Genomic DNA, 20,075 nt, shown 5'->3' on the forward strand with positions numbered 1-20,075 from the left:
TTTTGCCCTTGTTTGTGTTGGTGCTTTTCTTCCTCTTCATGAATCCAGACATGTTAGGCAGAAATTTCTTAATGCATTCATTTGTGATTATTTTTAAGTGCACCTATCTAAATATTATTAGTCTACAACTTATTCTGAAGCTACTCAAATAGTCATTGGTCTTTTTGTTTTAGAAGACCTGACTGCAGGAGGGTTTGTCAGAGGAGTTGGTTGCTAAGGATCTTATGTTGTTCGTGAGATAGCTTAAGGACAGAGTGCTTTTTAGTCCCTAAGAGCAAAACTGTGTCCTGCGTGCAGAATTTGAAACACCTTTTCCCCATCTCTCTTGCATTGGAGCAGCAGAGGAGGGGAGCCGGAGTTGTCCCAGTCCTGTGTGTCTTTGGGTAAAGTGGCAAATGTCTTTATGCTGAATGTACCCGGCTGCAAATGCTTCGGGCACCATCAGCTCGTTTTTGGGCTGGGGTGGATCTCACTGGGTGGGGAGGAAATGTGGCAAAGCTCTACCCACATCCTGAGGCAATTCCATGAAGGTTTCCTTACAAATGCAAAGGCTTTTTTTCTTGTCGTTCTTGGCACCGCAGATGATCAGAGATGCATCTCACCCGGGGCTGAGGTTGGATTTGCACAGGCAGCTCCTCATGGAAGGGTCCGCCCAGACCCTTGGCGTGCTGGTGTGTCCCTCTGTCTGAGCAGGACGCTGCTCAAGGTGGTGGGGCGGCTGCGTTTTGTCCCCCTTCACCCCTGCTGTCCCAAGGAGAGGTGACCCCTTCTCCCACAGCCCTCGGGAATGCCCAGCACACCCGGAGGGGAAAAACCTAAAGGAAGTGATAAAGCGGATGGGGAGTCATCACCTGCAACCGATAAGAGGCAGCAAGGCAGTTTTTTTTCCAGAGGTCATGTTTGAAGCACGCCCATCGTTTTTACGAGCGTGGGAGCGGGGCAGCTGGGAACACAGAGCGATGCTTCTGGTCGAACCTGTTACCTGTCGGGTGTGAGTCAGGGCCAGGACTCTGCCGTGGGGGCCCAGGCTGCCGCTGCAGCCCCCCTGGCTGGGCTGGCTCCTAGCTCGGCCCCCCAACAGGCCTTGGTGGGCCCCTAAGGGGTGCAGCCCCTCAGTAAAAACCCTCTTTGGTTCTCTCCTCCGTTCGGTTTTGCCTTTATCTGAGGGAAAGGGTGGGTCGGGAGGCGTCTCTGCAGGGAGAGGCGGTGATGTCAGGCGTGTGTCAGCAGTGGGAGGTGAAGGCGGCGAAAGCGGAGCCGGTGGCACAGAAGGATGGCACGGCAGCTGCCTCTTGCTCTGCTCTTCTCATGTCACCCTTAATGCTTTCTGGAGTGGCCGGTGGTGCCCGGGAGAAGGGGCTGGTGCTGTGGGGAGGTGAGTGCGGGGATGGGAGTGTGCGTGGCGGGCTGGGCAGGGGAGGCGACTGAGCTGCTGGGGTTGTGCTGGCGATGTCTGCGTGCTGGAGCACCCATGGGTGCTGTTGCTAAATGTGCTGACATACTGCATGAGCTGTTTTCTGTTTATTTTTTTTAATGTATTTCTTTAAAAGTTCAATGCCAAGTTATGAAGAGGGCACTTCTGAAAGTAGCGTGATTGGGCAGGGTGCCTCTAATACAAAGATAAACTTACTTGAGCAGTAGAGTAAAACTTCCACAACCTTTTAGAAAAATGACTCATTAGTTTAAGTAAATGACATTTCCCCTTGCTGCATTTTTCATATAGTCAGATCTAATAATAAATTGTAGTACTAGAAAGGAAAGTTTTAACTAAACAAAGAGAAAGGTCACTGAAACAGCCAGAGTTTTCCCCACAAACACATGCACTGGGTTATGTTTCAGTTACGATCTGTGTTAAGAATGTTTCAAATGAAGCGTGGCGTAAATATGTACTTTTTCACAAAACTTGAAGTTCCTCCGTAGTTGGAGTGTGGGGTTTTGGGGGAGGCCAGTGGGAATGTCACCTGTGCTGGGGACTTCTGCCGTGGTGGCTGCAGCCTGGAAGGCTTGTGTGAAACTCCTGTGGGGAAGGAGGGGGCCACTGTAATGGCCCAGGTGCCTCGGCTGGATCACTAGCGTTGAAAGCTGATCTCTCCCAGTTAACACTGGCCCTGCCTGCCCAGTCTGGGTGGAAGTACCTCAGGTACTCTGCATGGGCTGTAGCTCTGGAAAGCAGCTGGCTGTAAACTACAGCGTGTGCTGCTGCACCCTGTGATCTCCAGGTGACCTCTCTGGGGACACCTGTGCAGGTCTCCATGTGCACCCACACGCCCTGGCCCTGCTGGAGAGGGTGCAGGAGGTGGTGCTGCAGAAACCTGTACCCAGGGAAACGGCTCAGCCAGAGCTGGGCTGAGAAGATCCAACCCCTGGTGGATCATCCCCAGAGGGTAGCTAATGCTGGGGCAAAGCAAGAGCAGATTCATATGAAATTCTGATCCCACGGGTGCAGCTGCCAAGCCCTGGTTGACTTTGATCTCTTATCCTAGCTGGCACTTTGCAGGAAATCTGTGGTTTCCTTACAGAAGTATGTGTTGTAGGGTGGCTTCCTCCTATAGCTGCTGTTTCTTGGTATGTGTTGTACTCCTGCTCCAAAATGTCATGCTGAATCGCTCAGTGTCTTCAGAAAAGAAAGGTCTTGGTTTTCGCTGAGCTCCTGCCATTCCCTGGGAATGTTCTGACTGAGAGAAGAGACCAGGTGTCTATGCAATTACTTTGTTTAGAGATTTTTGCATTTAATCAGAGAGAAAATGAATTTAGCTGCCATCCCCAAGATCTCTGTGAACTTCTAGCAGTGAAATTAAACATGCTATTGATGGAAATGGATGTTGTCACAGGCAAAATCCTCAATCTGCAATGCATTGTCTGTAAGAGCGTGAAGTTACTTGAGGGGCATCCCATATATTTATGGTCTTAATTGGTGTTATATGTGTCGTTATTGCTGAGTCCATGCCATAGCTGAAGATACACAGGAATTGTAATCTGCTGAAATTACATAACCTTGCGGGGAAATGATTGGCGATTCTTGTAGTGACAGTGTTCTGCTTCTCTCTCCCATCTCTCGTAGCTATTTCAATGGAAACAGCTGGAAAATCTCTATTTCCGTGAAAAGAAGTTTGCTGTGGAAGTACACGATCCCCGCAGGTGAGGCTGGAGGAGGCAGTTAACAGCAGCAGGATGAATCTTTACCTGGACTGGGGATTCATCACCTTATGTTAACAGATAGGGATGGGAGTTGCCTCTGAGCTCAACACAGACCTGAGTTTACCCAGGGCTTTGCAGTACTGAGCCTGATCCCACGTTTGAAAGAATATACCAGGGCTGAATCCGGGCTGTGGATGATGGACAAGTAGTGCCGTGATGTTGTGGCCATAGTGAGCAAGCTGGAGTGACTGTGTTACAGCTCTGGGTGTCCTCTCAGATTTCCTATTTCGTCCACCAAGGGAGTTCTTGGAGCAAAGGGAGGACTATTCATCAGGGCCAAATTTGCTTGCTTTACAAACCCCTTCTCTGAGAGGCCTCTGTAACGTGCCTGTGCAGCAGGAGACCTGGGAATGCAGCCCACAGGACTTTGTTTTTCACCTTCTGCCCTCCCCTGCCTTGGCAGCGATGCTCCCTCCTCTGAGCTGGAGCCTGCAGGGGCCCAAAGCAGCCAGGGGGGAAAGTGGGAGCTCAGCTGCCGGCTGCGTTCTTTTGCCTTCCTCTCTAGATCCCTCCCAAGAAGAAAGAGCCTTTGCCCAGAGTGAATTTCTGACCCTACCTTCCTTTCTGCTTCTCCTGCTGCTGTCCTTTCTACCTCTGGCACAGGACCACTCTGCCTCCCAGCTGGCCCAGGAGGAGCAGCGAGATGCTCTGCTGATCCCCCCAGGTTCCCCATCCTGCCTGGTCACTCCTTTCAGGATCCCATGGCAGTCTGCTTGCCCTTTCTAGGTTTGTAGTGTACCCGACTTTTGGTCTCAGCAGCAAAATTGTGCTGCTGAACTAAAAGGCACAGCAGTTGTTACTGCTCCGTGTTGCAAAGCTCAACTGGGAGGGACTTCAACTTTAACTTTGTAGAATTAAAGTAAGGTTAGGAAGGAGGAAAGGCAGCAGCACCAGGTGGTGAGGAGAAGGAAATCTGAGTTTTTGCATTTTTAAAATAATGGCTGAGCTTTGCCTAATAAAGAGAGAAGCATTTGAGACTTTAAACCTCAAAGACCTGTCCTGAAATTGCATTTATTTTCTTCTCAGAATTTCAGTGTCAAGAAGGACCTTTGGTCAGAGTGGACTGGTAGTGCAAACCTGGTATGCAAACACTTCCCTGATCAAATCCATCTGGGTAATGGCAATCAGTCAGCATCAGTTCTACTTGGACAGAAAGCAAAGCAAAGTAAGTTATAAGGCATTTTACTGTGGGCATAAGTTTCAACACCTTTCCTGCATATCCTTTGGTGTATGCTTTTCTACGAACAAACTATTCTCCAGAGGAAAACTACAATTCATTTTTGTCAGCTTTTTGAGCTGTCTGTGACTGACAATATTGTTATTTGATCCATTTTAGCCTGCCTGCAATTAAGAGCTGTGGAAGTGTAATCACAGAAGAGGGAATTCCCATGTCTCAGTGTTTAATCTGCTTTTTCTTGTGTCTCCTTCTCATGTTCATTTTGAACATGGTGCAAACAGCAAAGAAGCTTTGAGTTGGGAGATGATTCAGGCTTTGGGGATAGAGGGGGTGAGGAATGCCAGCACAGCTTTGTGTGATGCTGTTGCTTTAGCCCTTCATTTTGTGGGAGATGAAGTGTGAAACATCATCTTTTGTGACCCCTTGTTCTGAAGTCAATTAGAGGTAACTTGATCAGGCTGGATTTTTTTTTTTAACTCATTCAGGCAAAAATTCCTTCAGCCAGAAGTTTGGATGATATTGCCATGGATCTGACAGAGATGGGAACACCAAAAGTTTCGAAGCTAGTGACTTTGGAGGCAAAGAACCAGCTTATTATGGCCAGCAATGGCAGTTTGATCTCATCAGGTAATACTTTCTGTAAATGCAAGGTAGTGAAGTACAGTGGTGTATATTAAAAGGGAAAATGAGGTTAGCTGACCATAAATACAGTGACATACATGAAGGCATATATTAGTTATGTGTCTGAAACAGTAACATCAATGGTATAATCTGCTGTTTCCCTGCCCCCCGTAACTAAATAAGGAGATAAAAATGGATAAGCACCCATATACTCCTGGGTCCATTAATAATTTGGCATCAGTTTACCGGTCAGCCAGTCCTTGAATGTACTGTAAGTCTTGTCAAAGTCCAAAGGAAATATGATCCAGGCTGACTTTAAGCACCTGTTCCAGGAGTTGAATTGCCCTGAGCTTCCTCAAAAATGAGCAGAGAAGATAAATGCTTTCAAATAACGCTCAGCTCTGGAGTGGACTTTAGATCTCTCCCCTGACACTGGAGGAGGGGAAAAAAGGGGAAGGGAAGAGCCTGACTGCTGCATGTAGGTGCCTTGAGGTGTGAAGCCCAAGTGAGGAGCCTCTGTGTCTGTCTCGAAAGCAAAGTCAAAGCCAAAATATCAAATGTATTGTAGATACTGCTAATGCAATGATTTATGGTTTGGGTAGTGGTTTTTTTGGGGGTGTGTATGTGGGACTTATCATGCAAAGATATATATTGGGGGTTTAAAAAAGTACAGATTTTGTAAAAGCCTGCTTGCTGGATGATACAAGAGCTGGATGTTGTACTTTGAATAATGTGTTGTTTTGCTGGCCTGGACTGCTTTTGGGAGATCTTGGCTTACTTGACCAGAAAAAAAAGGCTTCTATCTGCAAATCCTCTGATATAGAGAGTGTATTTTTCAGGCTCTCAGGATTCAGAGGTCAATGAAGAACAAAAGAAGGAGAAAATTATGGAACTAAAGAGGAAAGAGAAACTCCTTCAGGAAAAGCTGCTTCAGAAAGTTGAGGAGCTGAAGAAAATCTGTCTGCGAGAGGCGGTAAGAACTTGCACCTTATGCTGGGGTTGGGGTGGGTGAGAGCCCTTCTCTCCCTCTGGACCTTCACGTGGAGCCCTTTCTGTTCCCCAGGAGCTGACGGGTAAGATGCCCAAGGAGTATCCTCTGAGCGCTGGCGAGGAACCTCCCCAGGTCAGGAGACGTGTTGGCACGGCGTTCAAGCTGGATGACAACCTGCTCCCCACTGAAGAGGTGAGCACTGCAGTTTGTTCTCACGGCAAAGGTGGGGTGGCCAGACCGGTGGCCAAAGCCACTTGTAAATAATCCAGCTCTTCCCCGATTGTTTAAGAGGAGGCAGCTGGGACAGTCGCCTGCATAGGCTGGGAAATATAGATGGGTACTGCCTTGATTTCAGCCATGCTGCCTTTGAAATGACCAGGAAGTTGGCTGAAAAGCCTTAATCTCCTGACCTGAACCCCGGATTTGACCATGCTGTTTGAATTTTAATGGACATATTGCTGCTAACTAGAGAAGAGCAGGTGCATAATACCATTTGGCAACCTGTAACTATGAGCTTTTCTTGAGCATTGAGTTGTCATGTTGAGATTGTGTTTGAACCCAGAACGTGGCAGAGGTGTGCACTGTCCTCCTTGCAAAATCAGCTGTCCATGAGCATATTTGTGTGACAGGTGACAGCAAGAGGACATTAATCTCTGGCTTAATGCAAGTTCCACCTATGTAAAAGCTCTGTATGTTGCTCAAGAAGCTAATGTGAATTTTGCTGGCAGACACTGACTCAGGATATGCAGTTTCTGGACACATACCATTCTTCCTCATTCCTTGTGAGATTTGTTAACAAGCTTTATCATCCAAATAGTAAGTAGGTGTTGGGCACTTTGGATCTGTCTTTGACCTAAAACTCACTCCCCTGGATTACAGGACTGGTGTAATCCGTGTCTGCCGCAAACTTATTTTATGTAGACTGCTTAAATGCTATTGAAACAAAATTCTGCTGACCAGTTTTAATAACATGTTGCTGAGCACCTGGGCAGCACCTTTCATCTGAGCCTCTCAAAGTTGTTTACAAACAGTTAATTAAAGCCTCCAAATCCCTGTTACGTAGGTATGGTGATTTCAATTTCCATTTTTGTTTTCTCTAAAGCAGAGATTTTTTTGAACAGACATTTTCAGGCTTGGACTTGAAGCAGGAGATTTAACAGGCTGGAGGTTGGCTTGTTTAACAGAAGGGTCTAAACCTGAATTTAGGTATCTGTTTCATGTCACTCAGGCTTGAGAACTTTGGACCTTTCACAAGAGATCTCAATCTTACACTTGTCAGAGAAATAAGATTTAAGGATTTCATATGCTTAGATTGTCTTGTGTATAAGCTTTTGTGTTTCTGTGTGTTGTGCTCAAGATTTCACTTCATTATCACGAAAATAGGTTTTCTGTTCAATAGTCTTCATTGAGATAATTTCTACCCAGAATACAAGCAAATAACTCATCTTACAAATTTGCAGGATCCCACTTTGCAGGACTTGGAGAGCAATTTTATCATACAGCAAAAACTAGTGGAAGCTGCCAAGAAACTTGCCAGTGAGCCAGACCTCTGCAAAAATGTGAAGAAGAAAAGAAAGCAAGAGTATGCCGATGCTGTAAAAAAGCTGCAAGAGATAGAAAATTCCATAAATGAGTATAGAATCAAGTGTGGCAAAAAACCAACCCAGAAATCTACTCTTATTCTACCAGGTAAACAAAAGAATTACCTGTACTCTGAAAACAGGAAAACAAAAAGTAATTTGGCTCAGTTACAAGTTTTGTTTATATCTCCTCTATGATTTTTATCTTCTTCAAGGCAGTTAAGTAAGAAAAAAGAGATGCAATTGCTGCATCTGATATGCCAAGTGCACTGCTTATAGGCTAAGGGCAGAATAAGCTGCAGCTTTAGGAACAAGTGCGGACACGTTCCAGCACAGGTACAGAGCAAAGGTGCTGTGCTTAGAAAGGCTGGCGGGAGCATCGTAGCCGAAACTGGTGTGGTGTCTTAATTCTTCGTGCGTTGAGTGCACCGAATGGGCTAAGCTGCCACATAAAAGATCTTTCTCCCTTTCCTTCTGCAATGCTGCAGTTCTAGCAAAACTAGAACCTCTGAGTTTTTCTGCAAGATAGAGGAAATAAGGATCAAAGGCTTTGTTTCTTGATTAAAAATTACTGATTTCCCAGAAGACATAAGCCAAGTTCAAGAGTTTATGAACGCAAATAGGTGCAAACAGATTTTCAACTAAATGCATTTGCCAGTGATGAGCATGGGGAAGCAAATACCCTTCCTTGGCTGCTCCATTCTGAAAGTGTGACTTTCCTCAGGGAGGTGAGATTCTTGCTGTTTCCTAGGATAAAGCATGGAAACTTGCTAGTATCCAAGCCAATTGAAGGAGTCTGGGAATAGTAAAAGCTCATAGGTATTGCAGGTTCTTTATTTTCTATAGTGATTAACAGTTTTAGGACGTTTTACTTCTCCATTGAAAATATATATGGATAATTGTTAATGTTTAATTGATTTATTTTTACCCCCTTTGTCCCAGAGGAAATATTCTTTTGTGACGTTAGAGGGGTGTTTCCTGGGAATTGCAAGGTGGGAAAGAAAATGCAAGATTTTTTTGCTGTTTATATTGATACTCCCTCACTGACTCTTGAGATGAGATGTATTTTCCCTTCTCCTGTGCACTGCCAGGTTTCTGTTGGGGAAACCTTTGCCATGCCCCATTCCTGTTGAGAGCTTGGTTTGGATTCTTACCCAGCATAAGCCACAGCAGCACTGTGCTATCCATCATCATAGAGTGCTTATTCTGAAAGGCTGATGATCTTATTTAATGTGACCCAGCTAGTTCCTGACTGACAGAGATGAGGAAAACATCTGTGTTTCCAGTCTCTTGCTCACCAATCTGGATATTAATTGTGGGAGGTCCCGCATTACCTGGAACATGTGATGTGTAGTAACAACCAGGAAGCTCCTGGTTGGTGAGCAGGAAGAGCCCCATGAGGCAGCAGCATCTGTCCTCAGTCACTGTTAGCTGCTGCGGGTGGTTTTCTTGTCCTGTTGTGCAAAAAGGCAACTTAGGAGTTGGTCTTTATACATTTAGCCCATAATTTTGAAACATTTGATACATGACATCCTTGTTTGCTGTCTGAGATGGGGGGGACACAGCCAGAAGGGGCTGGACTCTGTGTCTCAGAAGGGTTCCCTGCAGGTAGGGGCTGCAAGACAGCAAATACTTAGCCAGCAATGAGTTAGCTGCGTTCCCTTCCAGTTCCTGGCTCCTGCAGTGCGGCATGTATTTGTTTACATTACCTGAAGCAGAACTGTCACCTGCTTCAGTAACTGGTTTAATGTGTAACCTTTTCACCATTGCTGACTGTACTCTCGGGTTCTCAAGGGACAGGGTTTCAGAAAGCTGAACAGTCATGAGTCACTTGTGGCTGTGAATTTGGGGAATGACTTTTTGGAAATGATGTGTTAAATAGTAACATTGATTTATTGAACCAAACCCTAACCCCCAGGGGATGGGAGGTGAAGGACATACTGGACTGTCTCCCGCTTCCCATGTTCCACTCTCCTATTCCTTTGCTTCCTCTGTAGCCCAGAGTTTCTTCCACTTTTTTAGGCAATTGTACAGATTTAAGATTTAAATTCAGAGCTCCTCCATATGTCAGCATTGCAGACCCTATGTGAATCCAGCACCATAGATTTAGACTGTCTTTTTTGGGTTTTTTTGGTGTCTTGTTTGGTTTTGGTTTTTGTTTGGTTGGGTTTTTTTTGTTTGGGGTGTTTCGTTGTTTTTGGGGTTTTGGTTTGTTTTGGTTTTGTTTTTCTTCTAAGTAGGTTTTTTTTCTTCTTCGCCTTCAGCCCAGTTCTGTATTTCACCACTATGTGGTCAAATTCACATGAATAAAGTCCCCTGAAGCTTTTTCCCAGTGTCGGGTTGCAAGCAGAGCTGCAACCCGTCCTCGGTGGTCTGACAAGTCCCCTCAAGGCAGGGGCCAGCCCTGATGTTTTGCTGCTCTTGAAAAGCTGCTCTATTGAACAAACTTGTAACCAGATCTTTCCTCGAAGCAAAGCACAACAGCGAGGGAACAACATACATTGCATGTGCTCACGATGAGTGATGGGGGAAGCAGGTGTCAAACAAAGTGGCTGCCGCCATCGTCTTTTGTTGCTTCCCCTCCCTCTTGCATGGAGGTTCACATAGAGTTTTTACCCCACCAGCAGCGTATCTTGCCAGAAACAGCCTAGAAGCAGATTTTTCTGTGGGTTAATTATCTCTTATGCTGCTCTTTATCACCAGCCTAATTTCTCTGCCACTGATGGTCTGTTCTAAACCTCAGCAAGGACAGGTTGTTTCTGTGTGAGTGGTAGCGTGTAACAGCAAGGTGAGAGGACAGGCAGATGCAGTAAAGCACTTTGAATAAATGACAAAACATAAAAGAAACAGAAAAAAAATCTGCAACATCCTCAAAACTGTTACTGCTCTCTGTGGTGTTGGAATTTGTGATAACTTGATTGAAATCAGTAGAATTATTCTGAATTCATATTAATCTAATTGAAACAATTTGTATGCTGATGAAACATTCAAAAGTGAATGCCAAATTTCAAAAGGCATTTTATACCTACCTGGTGGGATTTCAGGTGTACCTAGAGGAGATTAGATGCTAGCAGCCAAGATCTATGTGTCTGTGTAGGCTCGTGATTACTGTTGAAGGACCAAAACACCCGGTGAGATCTGTTGGAAGTTGGGTGGAAAACACCTTTGTAAGTCTTGGCCTGATTCCCGCTGCAGTTGAAAAAAAAAAAACTCCTTTAATAATTACATAGGGAGCTTGCTGAACCGCAGTGAACACAACTGGGTCATGCTATACTCCAAAGCAGGACTGTCATCAGGCTGAGAAGGCTAAAGCACACAGATTAGAGCATTACAAGTAGCAGCTGGCTCTGAAGCTGTAGAAAATAAATTGTATGTGATATTTGGAAATTAATGCTGGGTCTTCTGTCCTTAAAGTGTGTGTTTTTTATTCACAGATGATATAATTCCATCTGAGAGCAGCTCTTTGTCTGACACAATGACCTACGATGATGGTATGTTGCTTATCCTTTTATTCCTGTGAAGTATGCCTGTTCAGAGGTATTCCATTGACTTTATATCCTTTAACCTGCTACTTTGTCTTTCAATGGCAAATTACTTTGTAGCAGAGGCAAAAAGAACTTGATCAGGAGTGTCTGTCTTCATCCTGGGTTAGTTATTGAAAGTGTCTGGTCTGTGAGCTCATCTGAGTAATCTTTAGAGAAGGGGATGGGTTTTAATGTGACCAACCTACAAGCTGAAGTCAAAAACTACATCCCTAGGACCTGGAGGATGAACGGCTAAAGGAGTTACAAGCTTGGGGGGTTTGCCCAGCCCTTCTGTCCTCACAGCTACTATAAAACTTAAAAAAAAAAAAAAAAAAAATAGGCACAGATATTAATGATCTGTTTACATTTAGCTGTTACCTGGTGAGCTTGCATCTTGCATGGGTATGGTGTTTGCTCAGCTTACTCATTTCACACACACACCCACAGACACACATTCACACCCTGTTCCACAAGGTGGAAAGGACTTGGCTTGCCTCTCCCTTAAACTAGATAATCATCATTTGGGGACAAACATTATCTAAATTATTACTCACTTTTCAGTTACGGCCTGATTCTGATCTTACTTTGTCCCAGTTTTAGACCTGTACAACCTATCTGGTGCTTTAAAATGGAATTATACCTGATTCCTGCTTGTACAAGTAGAAGTAGAGCCAGGGCTTTGGCTTGTGAACATGTTTTCTGTGATTCTCCTGCATTTATGTATATTAGTTGGAGTTTCCTCTTGGCTCTGATGGGACCTGGGTTGTGTCCTAAGCAAAGTGAGAACAAGGATCAAACCAGTGTCTTCCCAATTGCCTTCAGGCAAATTTGTCTGTCAGTTGTCTTTGCTCATTCGGTTGCTTTTGAAGTCAGTCCCTTTTACATTCTGTTTCAAAACTAATTCTTAAAATGATGTTTTCAAGTAAAGAGCTGGAAGGTGAGGGAGAGGAACTGGCCTTTGCAGAGGCTGAGCTTGCCTGCTTGGCTCTGGGAAGGATCGTGCTGCAAACAGGTGTTTTCCCAAGGAAGTTCCAGTTTGTGATCTGGCACAGCCCCAAGCAGTGTGTAATCGCCACGGGAGTCGGTGCTGCTGAGATCTGTACAAACCTCTGTGGTGTCCTGCCTGTGTGGAGGAGAGCTTGGTGCAGGCGGGAGAGTCTTTCTAGGTTCACAACTTCTTGTCTCTGTAGTGCAAAGTGCTTCTGCTTAGGGGCCACAAACTTGCATATAGGGCAAAAATATCAAGGATTTTGCTAACAAAATACATATTTCTTTTCAACAGTCAGTGAATCGCTTCCTGTGCCAGCACAGAGACCCAGCTCTGCGCAGCTTTCTCCGAGGCTTCCTCCACCAAAGTCCCTCGGGGTGGAGAGAATTCATCTCAGAAAGTCATCCGTAAATGAGCAGCTCTTGGAAACCAGACACTCCAGGTAAAGCACGTCTCACTGCCGCCCTGCTCTCCACCTTGGTGGTGTGAGCTCTGTCTTGTCCTTGCCAAGACTCCTGTTACTACGGGCACTGCAGCAGAGCCGGCTGCCTCCACACTCTGCTGCCATTGCAGGATTTGGGGATGGGGAGTTAAGTTTCCTGTTCAGTAACAGAAGCGTGGATAAGCATGCATGAGTAGTTGTCATGATCCCTGAAATTGTAGGGTCGTGTAGTCCTTGTGAAGAAGTTCAAGATGGGTGAGAAATTTAATAGCAAGTGCTGTATTTAAGGAATTGCTCATGCACACCAGTACTTGTCACCTTTTGTCTCAGTTTCTATGGTTTGTTTTCAGTAGTAATTAAACAAGTCGTAGTTTCCCTGATGACTGCCCTTAACAGCTTCAGATAACACCAAACTGTACACATCTCTCCTGATGGTATCGATATTTCAGCAGGTACATTGTCAAAGCATACAGAATTCGCATAGGTCTTGATGGGCAATTCTCCTCGTAAGAGCAGAGTCAACCGTTCTTAGTGCCAGCTGCAGTGGCTGGCTGAGGTTCCTGTATGTATCCACAGGATTTGAGCACTTTCTGAGCTAGCAGAACAGTTCCACAGAGCACATTGTTTGCAGTAGCTCTGCTGATTGTGTGATCATGTTGCATGGGTCTGATCTGGCACTAGTTGTGCTCAGTGTAAGGATTCTCACTGATCTTGATACTTCTTGGACTGTGTCTTGCATGAGTAGGCTGTTGAAGGCATGCTTAATGTTGCAAAGTTTTGGGCAAGGTCATATCTTTGCATTTTTCTTGTCTGTCCCTCAAGTTAAGCAGAACACTCTTCCACATGAAGTTCAGAAGTTGAATTATTGCCACCTGTAACCATTTAGCCATGATGTGCTTCATTTTAAAACCTGTTTACTTTGCTTCTCTGTTACCTGCTCTCTCTCTTCTGCTTCATACTTCTGTCCTTTGGCAGAAGCTATTCCTGCCAGTCATATCATGAGGGACCTCCCTTGAACCACAAGCAGGGGTTGATTTTTTTCTTTTCTTTTCTTCCTGTTAACAGTTCTGTTCTTTATATGGAGAAGCACATCCAGTTATGCCCTTACCTGTTTTTTCTGCACTTCATTTTGTTTTTTCAAGCCTTAGGGTGCACGTGTCCTGTGTGCTGTGACTTGCATGGTGTTTAACCTAACTGGGGTTGTCTCCTTCATTACAGGGACCCACTTTCAACTCACAGCAGTCCTTACCGTACCCTGGAGCGGCCATCCCAGCCCCATGGGGGGAGAAGCATGCCTACGACCCCCGTGCTCACGCGCAATGCCTACAGCAGCAGCCACTTACAGTAAGGGAGCTTTGTTTTAAGTGCAACGTTTATCTTGGACAGCAGAAGAATAAAAGCAAATGGTGTAAAGAGGTCAAAGGGTCCTTTGCCGTGCAGCTTTTCCTACAGCAGGATTAGGCTCTCAAAATGTCTTTTCTGGGTATTGGAGGCACAAGGTTAATATCAGCCACTATATTCTGACACAGTCCTGCACCAGCTTTGTGACTTGCGAGTGAGAGCATTTATGTGAGCACAAAACCCTGTCTGGGCAAACAACAGCACACAAATGGGTGTCTGCAAAATTCGGAGTGAGGTAGAAGCTGGCGCACAAGTATTGCCTATCTGATCATGAAAGACATTATGAGAAGGATCGTTTTCAGATAGGCACCTATAGAGAGTTTTAACAAGTAATGCTTGTTTAAAAAGTGTCTTTAGAATACTTGTGAGATAGCCAGGATTTTATTTTCCAGTTCCTTTGTAGTCTTGTTTTATAACAAAGTGAGGCTCATGAAATTGTATTATCTGCCAGCTGATGGTCTCCTCACAAAAACTTGTTCATGAGCTAACAGATGTCTACTGTGGACTACATTCCTACAACAAGCCTCCTGAAAAACTGAGTGGCCAGATAGAGAGCTCCCACTCGGTGCCCTTACTATGGGAAGAGAGCTGCAACATGAGCTCACCCGTATTATTAGACAGCTGAGAATCCATGCTGGGAAAGGAAAGAGGTTATACGTCTTATAACACTGTCAAGAGTTCATGGTTCATTTGGCTGGGGTAATGCAACCTTGAGAGACAGAGCCACAAGAATCCCCGCTGCTTGTGTTCTGTTCTTACCTCGTTTACTTGTGTAGCCTTTACCTACTTAAAAACTGAGAGCACCCTCCTGTAAATCATTACAAAATATGAGTTTGTCAGCTTTGCTGCATGTATCTCTATCACAGATTAACCTTGCTCGCCATGATAGATTTTTACATGAGAGCGCTCCTACCATTGTAGCAAATCTAAAATTCATCCAAGCTCAATATCTTGCAATGCAGATACCCTATGTGTAAAGAAAAGACTGCATTTGTATTGTGCTTTGGTTGGGGAGGCAGCATGTCTGACTTGCACATGTGCACTCTCTCCAACTCTACGTTTGCATGTGACTGCCTTTAACCAACCTACACCTGTGTTGTTTCAGGCCAGATGTTTCCCCACACCATTGCCGGCAGCGCAGTGGAAGTCTGGAATCCCAATCCCACCTGCTGTCTGAGACTCCCGCTGAAAAGTCAGACTTTACCCTCTCAAAGTCCCAGCGAAGCAGCAGCACAGAGATCCTCGATGATGGATCATCCTACACTAGCCAGTCAAGTGCAGAATATTACTGTGTGACGCCTGCTCCCAGTCCATATTATGCTACTCAGACACTTGATAACAGGACCAGGGGTCGAAGAAGGTCAAAGAAACACAACATTTCTGCTGCAAATTCAGGAAGTATGCCAAATCTTGCCCAGAAGGATGTCCGCAATGGTGTCTACCACAAAAGTCAGGAGCAGCCTTCCTCTAGTTACTATATTTCTGGATATTCCCCATACACCGAATCTGACGTTTGTTACAATGGAGGATATGTTTATGAGAGTGATACGGAGGGACAGTACAGTGTCAATCCTTCCTATCGCTCATCAGCACATTACGGATATGACCGTTACAGGGAATTCAGGTCTTACCATGAGGATGAAGTGGACAGAGTACCGCACAACCCATATGCAACCCTAAGGCTTCCAAGGAAGCAAGTTGCTAAAACGGAGCATATAACCAAAAACATTCACAAGGCCTTAGTAGCAGAGCATCTCCGTGGTTGGTACCAACGTGCCTCCAGTCAAAAAGAACAGGGTCATAGCCTGCAGGCGGGCTTTGATTCGGACAGAGGATCTCAAAGGAGTTTGGGCTTTGCTGGTCTGCAGGTGCTGTGCTCTCCGAGCAGTCGAGTATCATCTTTCTCTTCGGGTAATGTCTTACTTCTTCTGTGTGGAGTGTTTTTGTAAGTCCCTGCTGTGTATCAAATTCTGCCCCCATCTGCTGCCTTGATCAAGTCAGCGGAGTAGAAGCAAGGCTAGAGCTCGGTCCTGAAAGGCAGATGAGGAACTGAGTAGGATCTTCTTGTACCATGCTTGGGGAAAAAAGTCTTGCCTGTTGCCTTCTTCTGTGGGTAAAACTGCCTTTTACTCTTTGTAAGCGCAGTAGTCCAAAGAGGCACAGAGAGCCATATGGGTTTCAAACAAGCATGTTTACCAACTAAAAGCAATGTGCAAAACTTTCATGCCATGTGAATGCAGTTGCCATGATGGCTTCCAATATACAGTACAATGGGCATCACTGAATGGGTCAGAAAGTATTTTTAAAGAGACTCCTTAGCTCCAAAATACACAGTGCTGTCCTCCCTACAGGGCTTATAAATCATGTTTTGTGTTTGCATTGTCTGCTTGTGTGTCCTGCAGAAACCCATAGAGATCGCTAATGAGAATTGTCGCATTTGTCTCTCCTGATTTAGCTGGAGAAAGATCTGATTTGCTGTCATTTTCTTTAAATTCCAGCATCTTCGGCAAACACTGCTGTGAACTGGCAAAACCCACTTGCACTGGGACTTTCAGACTATGATACTTTGTCTCATTCCTCTTACGCCAGCTGTTACGGAAACGTTTACGGCAACCTTCCTTTGCAGAGCCGGTGAGTAGACCATATCAAGATTTTCTGCCCTTCCTCCTGCATTTCACAGGCTGTTAAAACTTCTGAGAAAATCAGCTTGATTTTGAAGGGCCAGGATGAAGAGTAATTAGAAAATTGACTTTGTGAGAGCAAGTCTTCTCTGTGTGGAGTAGATCAGCTGTACCACCGCTAACTGTGCCACCAATATTCGAGGAAGAGGGGAGCAGTTGTAGTGAAGGATGAACTAATTTTTTGCACGGCCTTTTCCTCTGACTGATGCTGGACAGTCAAAGATCTGGCACTCTGGTAGCTGCGATGCTCAGAATGATGTTGTAGGCAGAGCACCCACCGAGCCCGATCGCTCTCAACCCTGTGACTGGAGGTTACTCCTGCACTCATCAGCAGTCTGGCAGGACACAGCCCTTTGTTTCTGAAGCTGTAGTGCCTGTGCTGATGTTTTGGAAAAACAAGGAAAGGAAATGTCTCTCCTCAACCTCACGTCTGAGTGCAGGCGTTCAAAGGCGGTACCACATCTGCCAAGCACATCTGGCTTGGCAGAGTTTAACCCAGGCACCAGACAGGATGTGGTGCTGCTGTCAGGGCCTCTCTGCTTGTGGGGGCTTTTCCAGGGGCCGCAGGGAGCCCAGGGGCTGCTTGCTCCTCGGGAAACTCCTGCAACTCTCCTGCTGCTTCTACTTGGTGTTTTTGGTCTCTTCCCCCTGCTATTGTGTGTCAGCTCTTACCAGTGAGAACAGAGACCTCCTGTCCAGGATAATGGCTCTGCCCCCACAAATGCCATCATGTTTAAATATGCTTATGCTAAGTGTAGCCAGCTGTAGTAAGTACCCCAAGTTTGTGCCACCTGCTTTGTGGGTTGCAGCTTGCACTTGCTGCCAGGCCGACTTGTGCAAAATAACCAAATTTTTAATTTTGTTTGATTTAAAATAAATGAAAGTGTAAGAAAAGATATAGAGGATTCTGCTAGATCATTGTTTCTAAGCTAAATTCCATGGACTTTTTTATTGCAGTGATGTAAAAGATCTACAGTTACAGTGTTTAAAAATACAGTTTCTACTAAATTAACTTCCTATAATTAAGCTTTGAAAACTCTGCTTATTTTGGCAGCTTTATCTAAATGAGATTTATTAGCTATTAATTTTCCATATTCTGAATCACTTGTCTGATCGTTCCTCTGTTTTATTTTCTATTTTAATGTGATTATGGCAAACGAGCAATCAATGTGCCCTTATAGTCTTGACAATTTTGCGCAGCTGAGATCCTGTTGCACACAGCTTGACTGATTTCAGCATGAAAACTGGGTTCGTGTCTGGTTCCAAATTACACTGGGGTAAACTCACAATAACCAGCTTCAAGCCTGAGGGGGTTGCGTGAGTTTGTGTAGCACCTGGGGCTCTGAGGAAGACCCTTGGCTCCCGCTGATCCCTGACGCCGTGTCTCTCTTACAGAGCATATGCGGAGACGAGCCAGCTGGGCGGCGATGACGAGAGCCGGTTGGAAGAAGACTTGCACAGCAACGAGCAGAGGTTATTCTGGCACGAAGACTCCAAGCCCGGGACACTTGTGTAGATGACCTGCAGCCCCGCGTTCGTACCCTCGTGTGCCTTGCACAAAATGCTGTGACTCCGAGGCAGATCTCGGGTGGAACTTCCAAACTGAACAAAAAAAGGAAGCAGGCTGTTTTGCTGGTACAGGTTAAATTCAGCATTAAGAGGGACTGTAGCAAAATGACAAAGTCTTAACCATGAATGGTGTTTCTTTCTGAATCCAGATAGCCTACATGAGCAAGGGCAAGCCACAGTTTAATCTATGACTAGATGCAGCACTCGGTTGAAGTATTTATATTTAGCAAGCACTTTTTTGGAAGATTGGGAGGTGTTGAAGGCAAACCTCAGAGAAAAAAAAACTGTGAAAAGGAGACTCTTACAGAAAAAACAGGAATTCTAGGAGCACAATTCTGATGTCTGAAAGAAATGACATTTTATTCTGCCATGGCTTATGATGACCTGAAAGGACTTTCATAAGCTTATGAAGGATAGATACTGTGTGCGTGAGGCAAAGGGTGATTTAATCAGTATTGGAACATTACTTGAAGGAAGGCTGGATTTTTTTTTTTTTAATTATGGAGGTTTGAATGAGTGTATCCATTTTTGGGGGTGTTGTTAAGAGTGTTGGCACCACAAGCAAGTTCTAGAAAGAAAATAATTTGCTGATACAATATGTTGTGTAAAGCTATAGGCGGTTGTGGATTTTGGAAACAGAAGCAGTGAACTTTGAACTCTCTTCCATGACAAAGTGTAATTAATAAGCTCCTGCTTAATGACCTTTCCATGGTACAACTTCACTGTGCAGAGAGGTAGGCAAATTTCCACGGTGGGTGCACAGTGATCCCTGTTCAGCGGGTGATGATTACATTTTGCTCTGCCACAGTGGATCAAGGATCCACAGTGGGGAGCTCCAGTGATCACACAGTGAACAATCTGTTGGTGAGGGCCAGTATTTTAAGGTGGATGCAAACACAAACAGCCAAGTGGGTGCCTTAAGATGAGGGGCATTAGGATTGTACCACGAGTCATCTGAACTGCCAGGTGCATTGCAAAGTCACTAAGTGACAGAACAGCTTTTTCATGAAACCATTTGTGTAAGGAAAAAAGTGTGACTGCAGTCTTGATGTAAGAGGGATAAACCTACCTCATGTCATCCATCTGTAGGAACAAATTGACATGGGTTATCTTCTGTGATTTCCAACAACTCATTTGCATAGGGTAAAATCTCGTTTCTCAGCTGTACTGTGCTTCAGGATTCCATAAATGGTGCTCTTTTTTTCTTTTATACAAAGGATTAGTTACTCCTTGTTCATATTGTGAATAGAAAAGTTTGATTAAACTTTTTTGACCTTTTTTACCAATATTCCAGAGCATGTAATATATACAGAAGGACACACTTGTTAAGCTGGTACTTAGTTGTTTGTATTATTAGAGTTGCGATTTGGAATTAAACGAACAAAACCAAAATAAAAAATAACTTATTTCCTCAGTTTTGCATATTTGTATAGCCTTCTAGAAATGCAAAAGCTCTTTTTGCTTATTCTTTTACTACTTCTGAATTTTTTAGACCTATTATTTTGTATAGGTCAATAAACTAAAAAGTGTGCTTACTGAAGCCTCTTCAGCATTCCTCCTATTTCTACTCGAGTGCTTGGAAAAGTGCAATGTGTGTTATTTCAGGGCTTTGAAGTGAGAGAGTAAATTCCCATGGTTTGATTTCTTTTGGCCTGTGGTGTTAAGTTGGGTGCAGAGGGTCAGTGGCCTCTGGTGGGGGAAGCTTGGCTTGGGGCAGTTCAAACCTCTCAAAACACGTCTGTAAGTCTGAATTTTTTCATGATACAAAGGGAATGAGGGGTGGTAGATGGTGCCTTTGTGGGGCCCCTCCAGCAGAGCTGCACCCCAGGAACCGAGCTGGGCTCCTGCAGCATCTCCGTGGGATGGTTCCTCTCCCTGAACCCGCTGCCAGCCCCAGCTCAGC

General features: G+C 44.9%; 1 protein-coding gene across 4 annotated transcripts in view; it reads left to right on the forward strand.

The window, feature by feature from the left end:
* The window catches only part of FRMD4B (FERM domain containing 4B), a 130,429-nt gene extending 110,782 nt beyond the window's left edge, over positions 1–19,647 (forward strand). For all 4 annotated transcript variants that reach the window (XM_065642487.1, XM_065642485.1, XM_065642486.1 and 1 more), the window contains exons 12-23: positions 3,062–3,138; positions 4,225–4,363; positions 4,861–5,002; positions 5,836–5,969; positions 6,060–6,179; positions 7,448–7,676; positions 11,002–11,058; positions 12,374–12,521; positions 13,740–13,865; positions 15,028–15,833; positions 16,421–16,553; positions 17,999–19,647. In XM_065642487.1, coding sequence (XP_065498559.1) covers positions 3,062–3,138; positions 4,225–4,363; positions 4,861–5,002; positions 5,836–5,969; positions 6,060–6,179; positions 7,448–7,676; positions 11,002–11,058; positions 12,374–12,521; positions 13,740–13,865; positions 15,028–15,833; positions 16,421–16,553; positions 17,999–18,119 — 2,232 coding nt within the window. In that variant the 3' untranslated portion in view covers positions 18,120–19,647. The remainder of the gene's footprint in view (positions 1–3,061; positions 3,139–4,224; positions 4,364–4,860; positions 5,003–5,835; positions 5,970–6,059; positions 6,180–7,447; positions 7,677–11,001; positions 11,059–12,373; positions 12,522–13,739; positions 13,866–15,027; positions 15,834–16,420; positions 16,554–17,998) is intronic.
* The last annotated feature ends 428 nt before the right edge of the window (positions 19,648–20,075 follow it).

The sequence above is a fragment of the Caloenas nicobarica genome, chromosome 11 (genome assembly GCF_036013445.1).
Source record: "Caloenas nicobarica isolate bCalNic1 chromosome 11, bCalNic1.hap1, whole genome shotgun sequence".
NCBI lineage: Eukaryota > Metazoa > Chordata > Aves > Columbiformes > Columbidae > Caloenas > Caloenas nicobarica.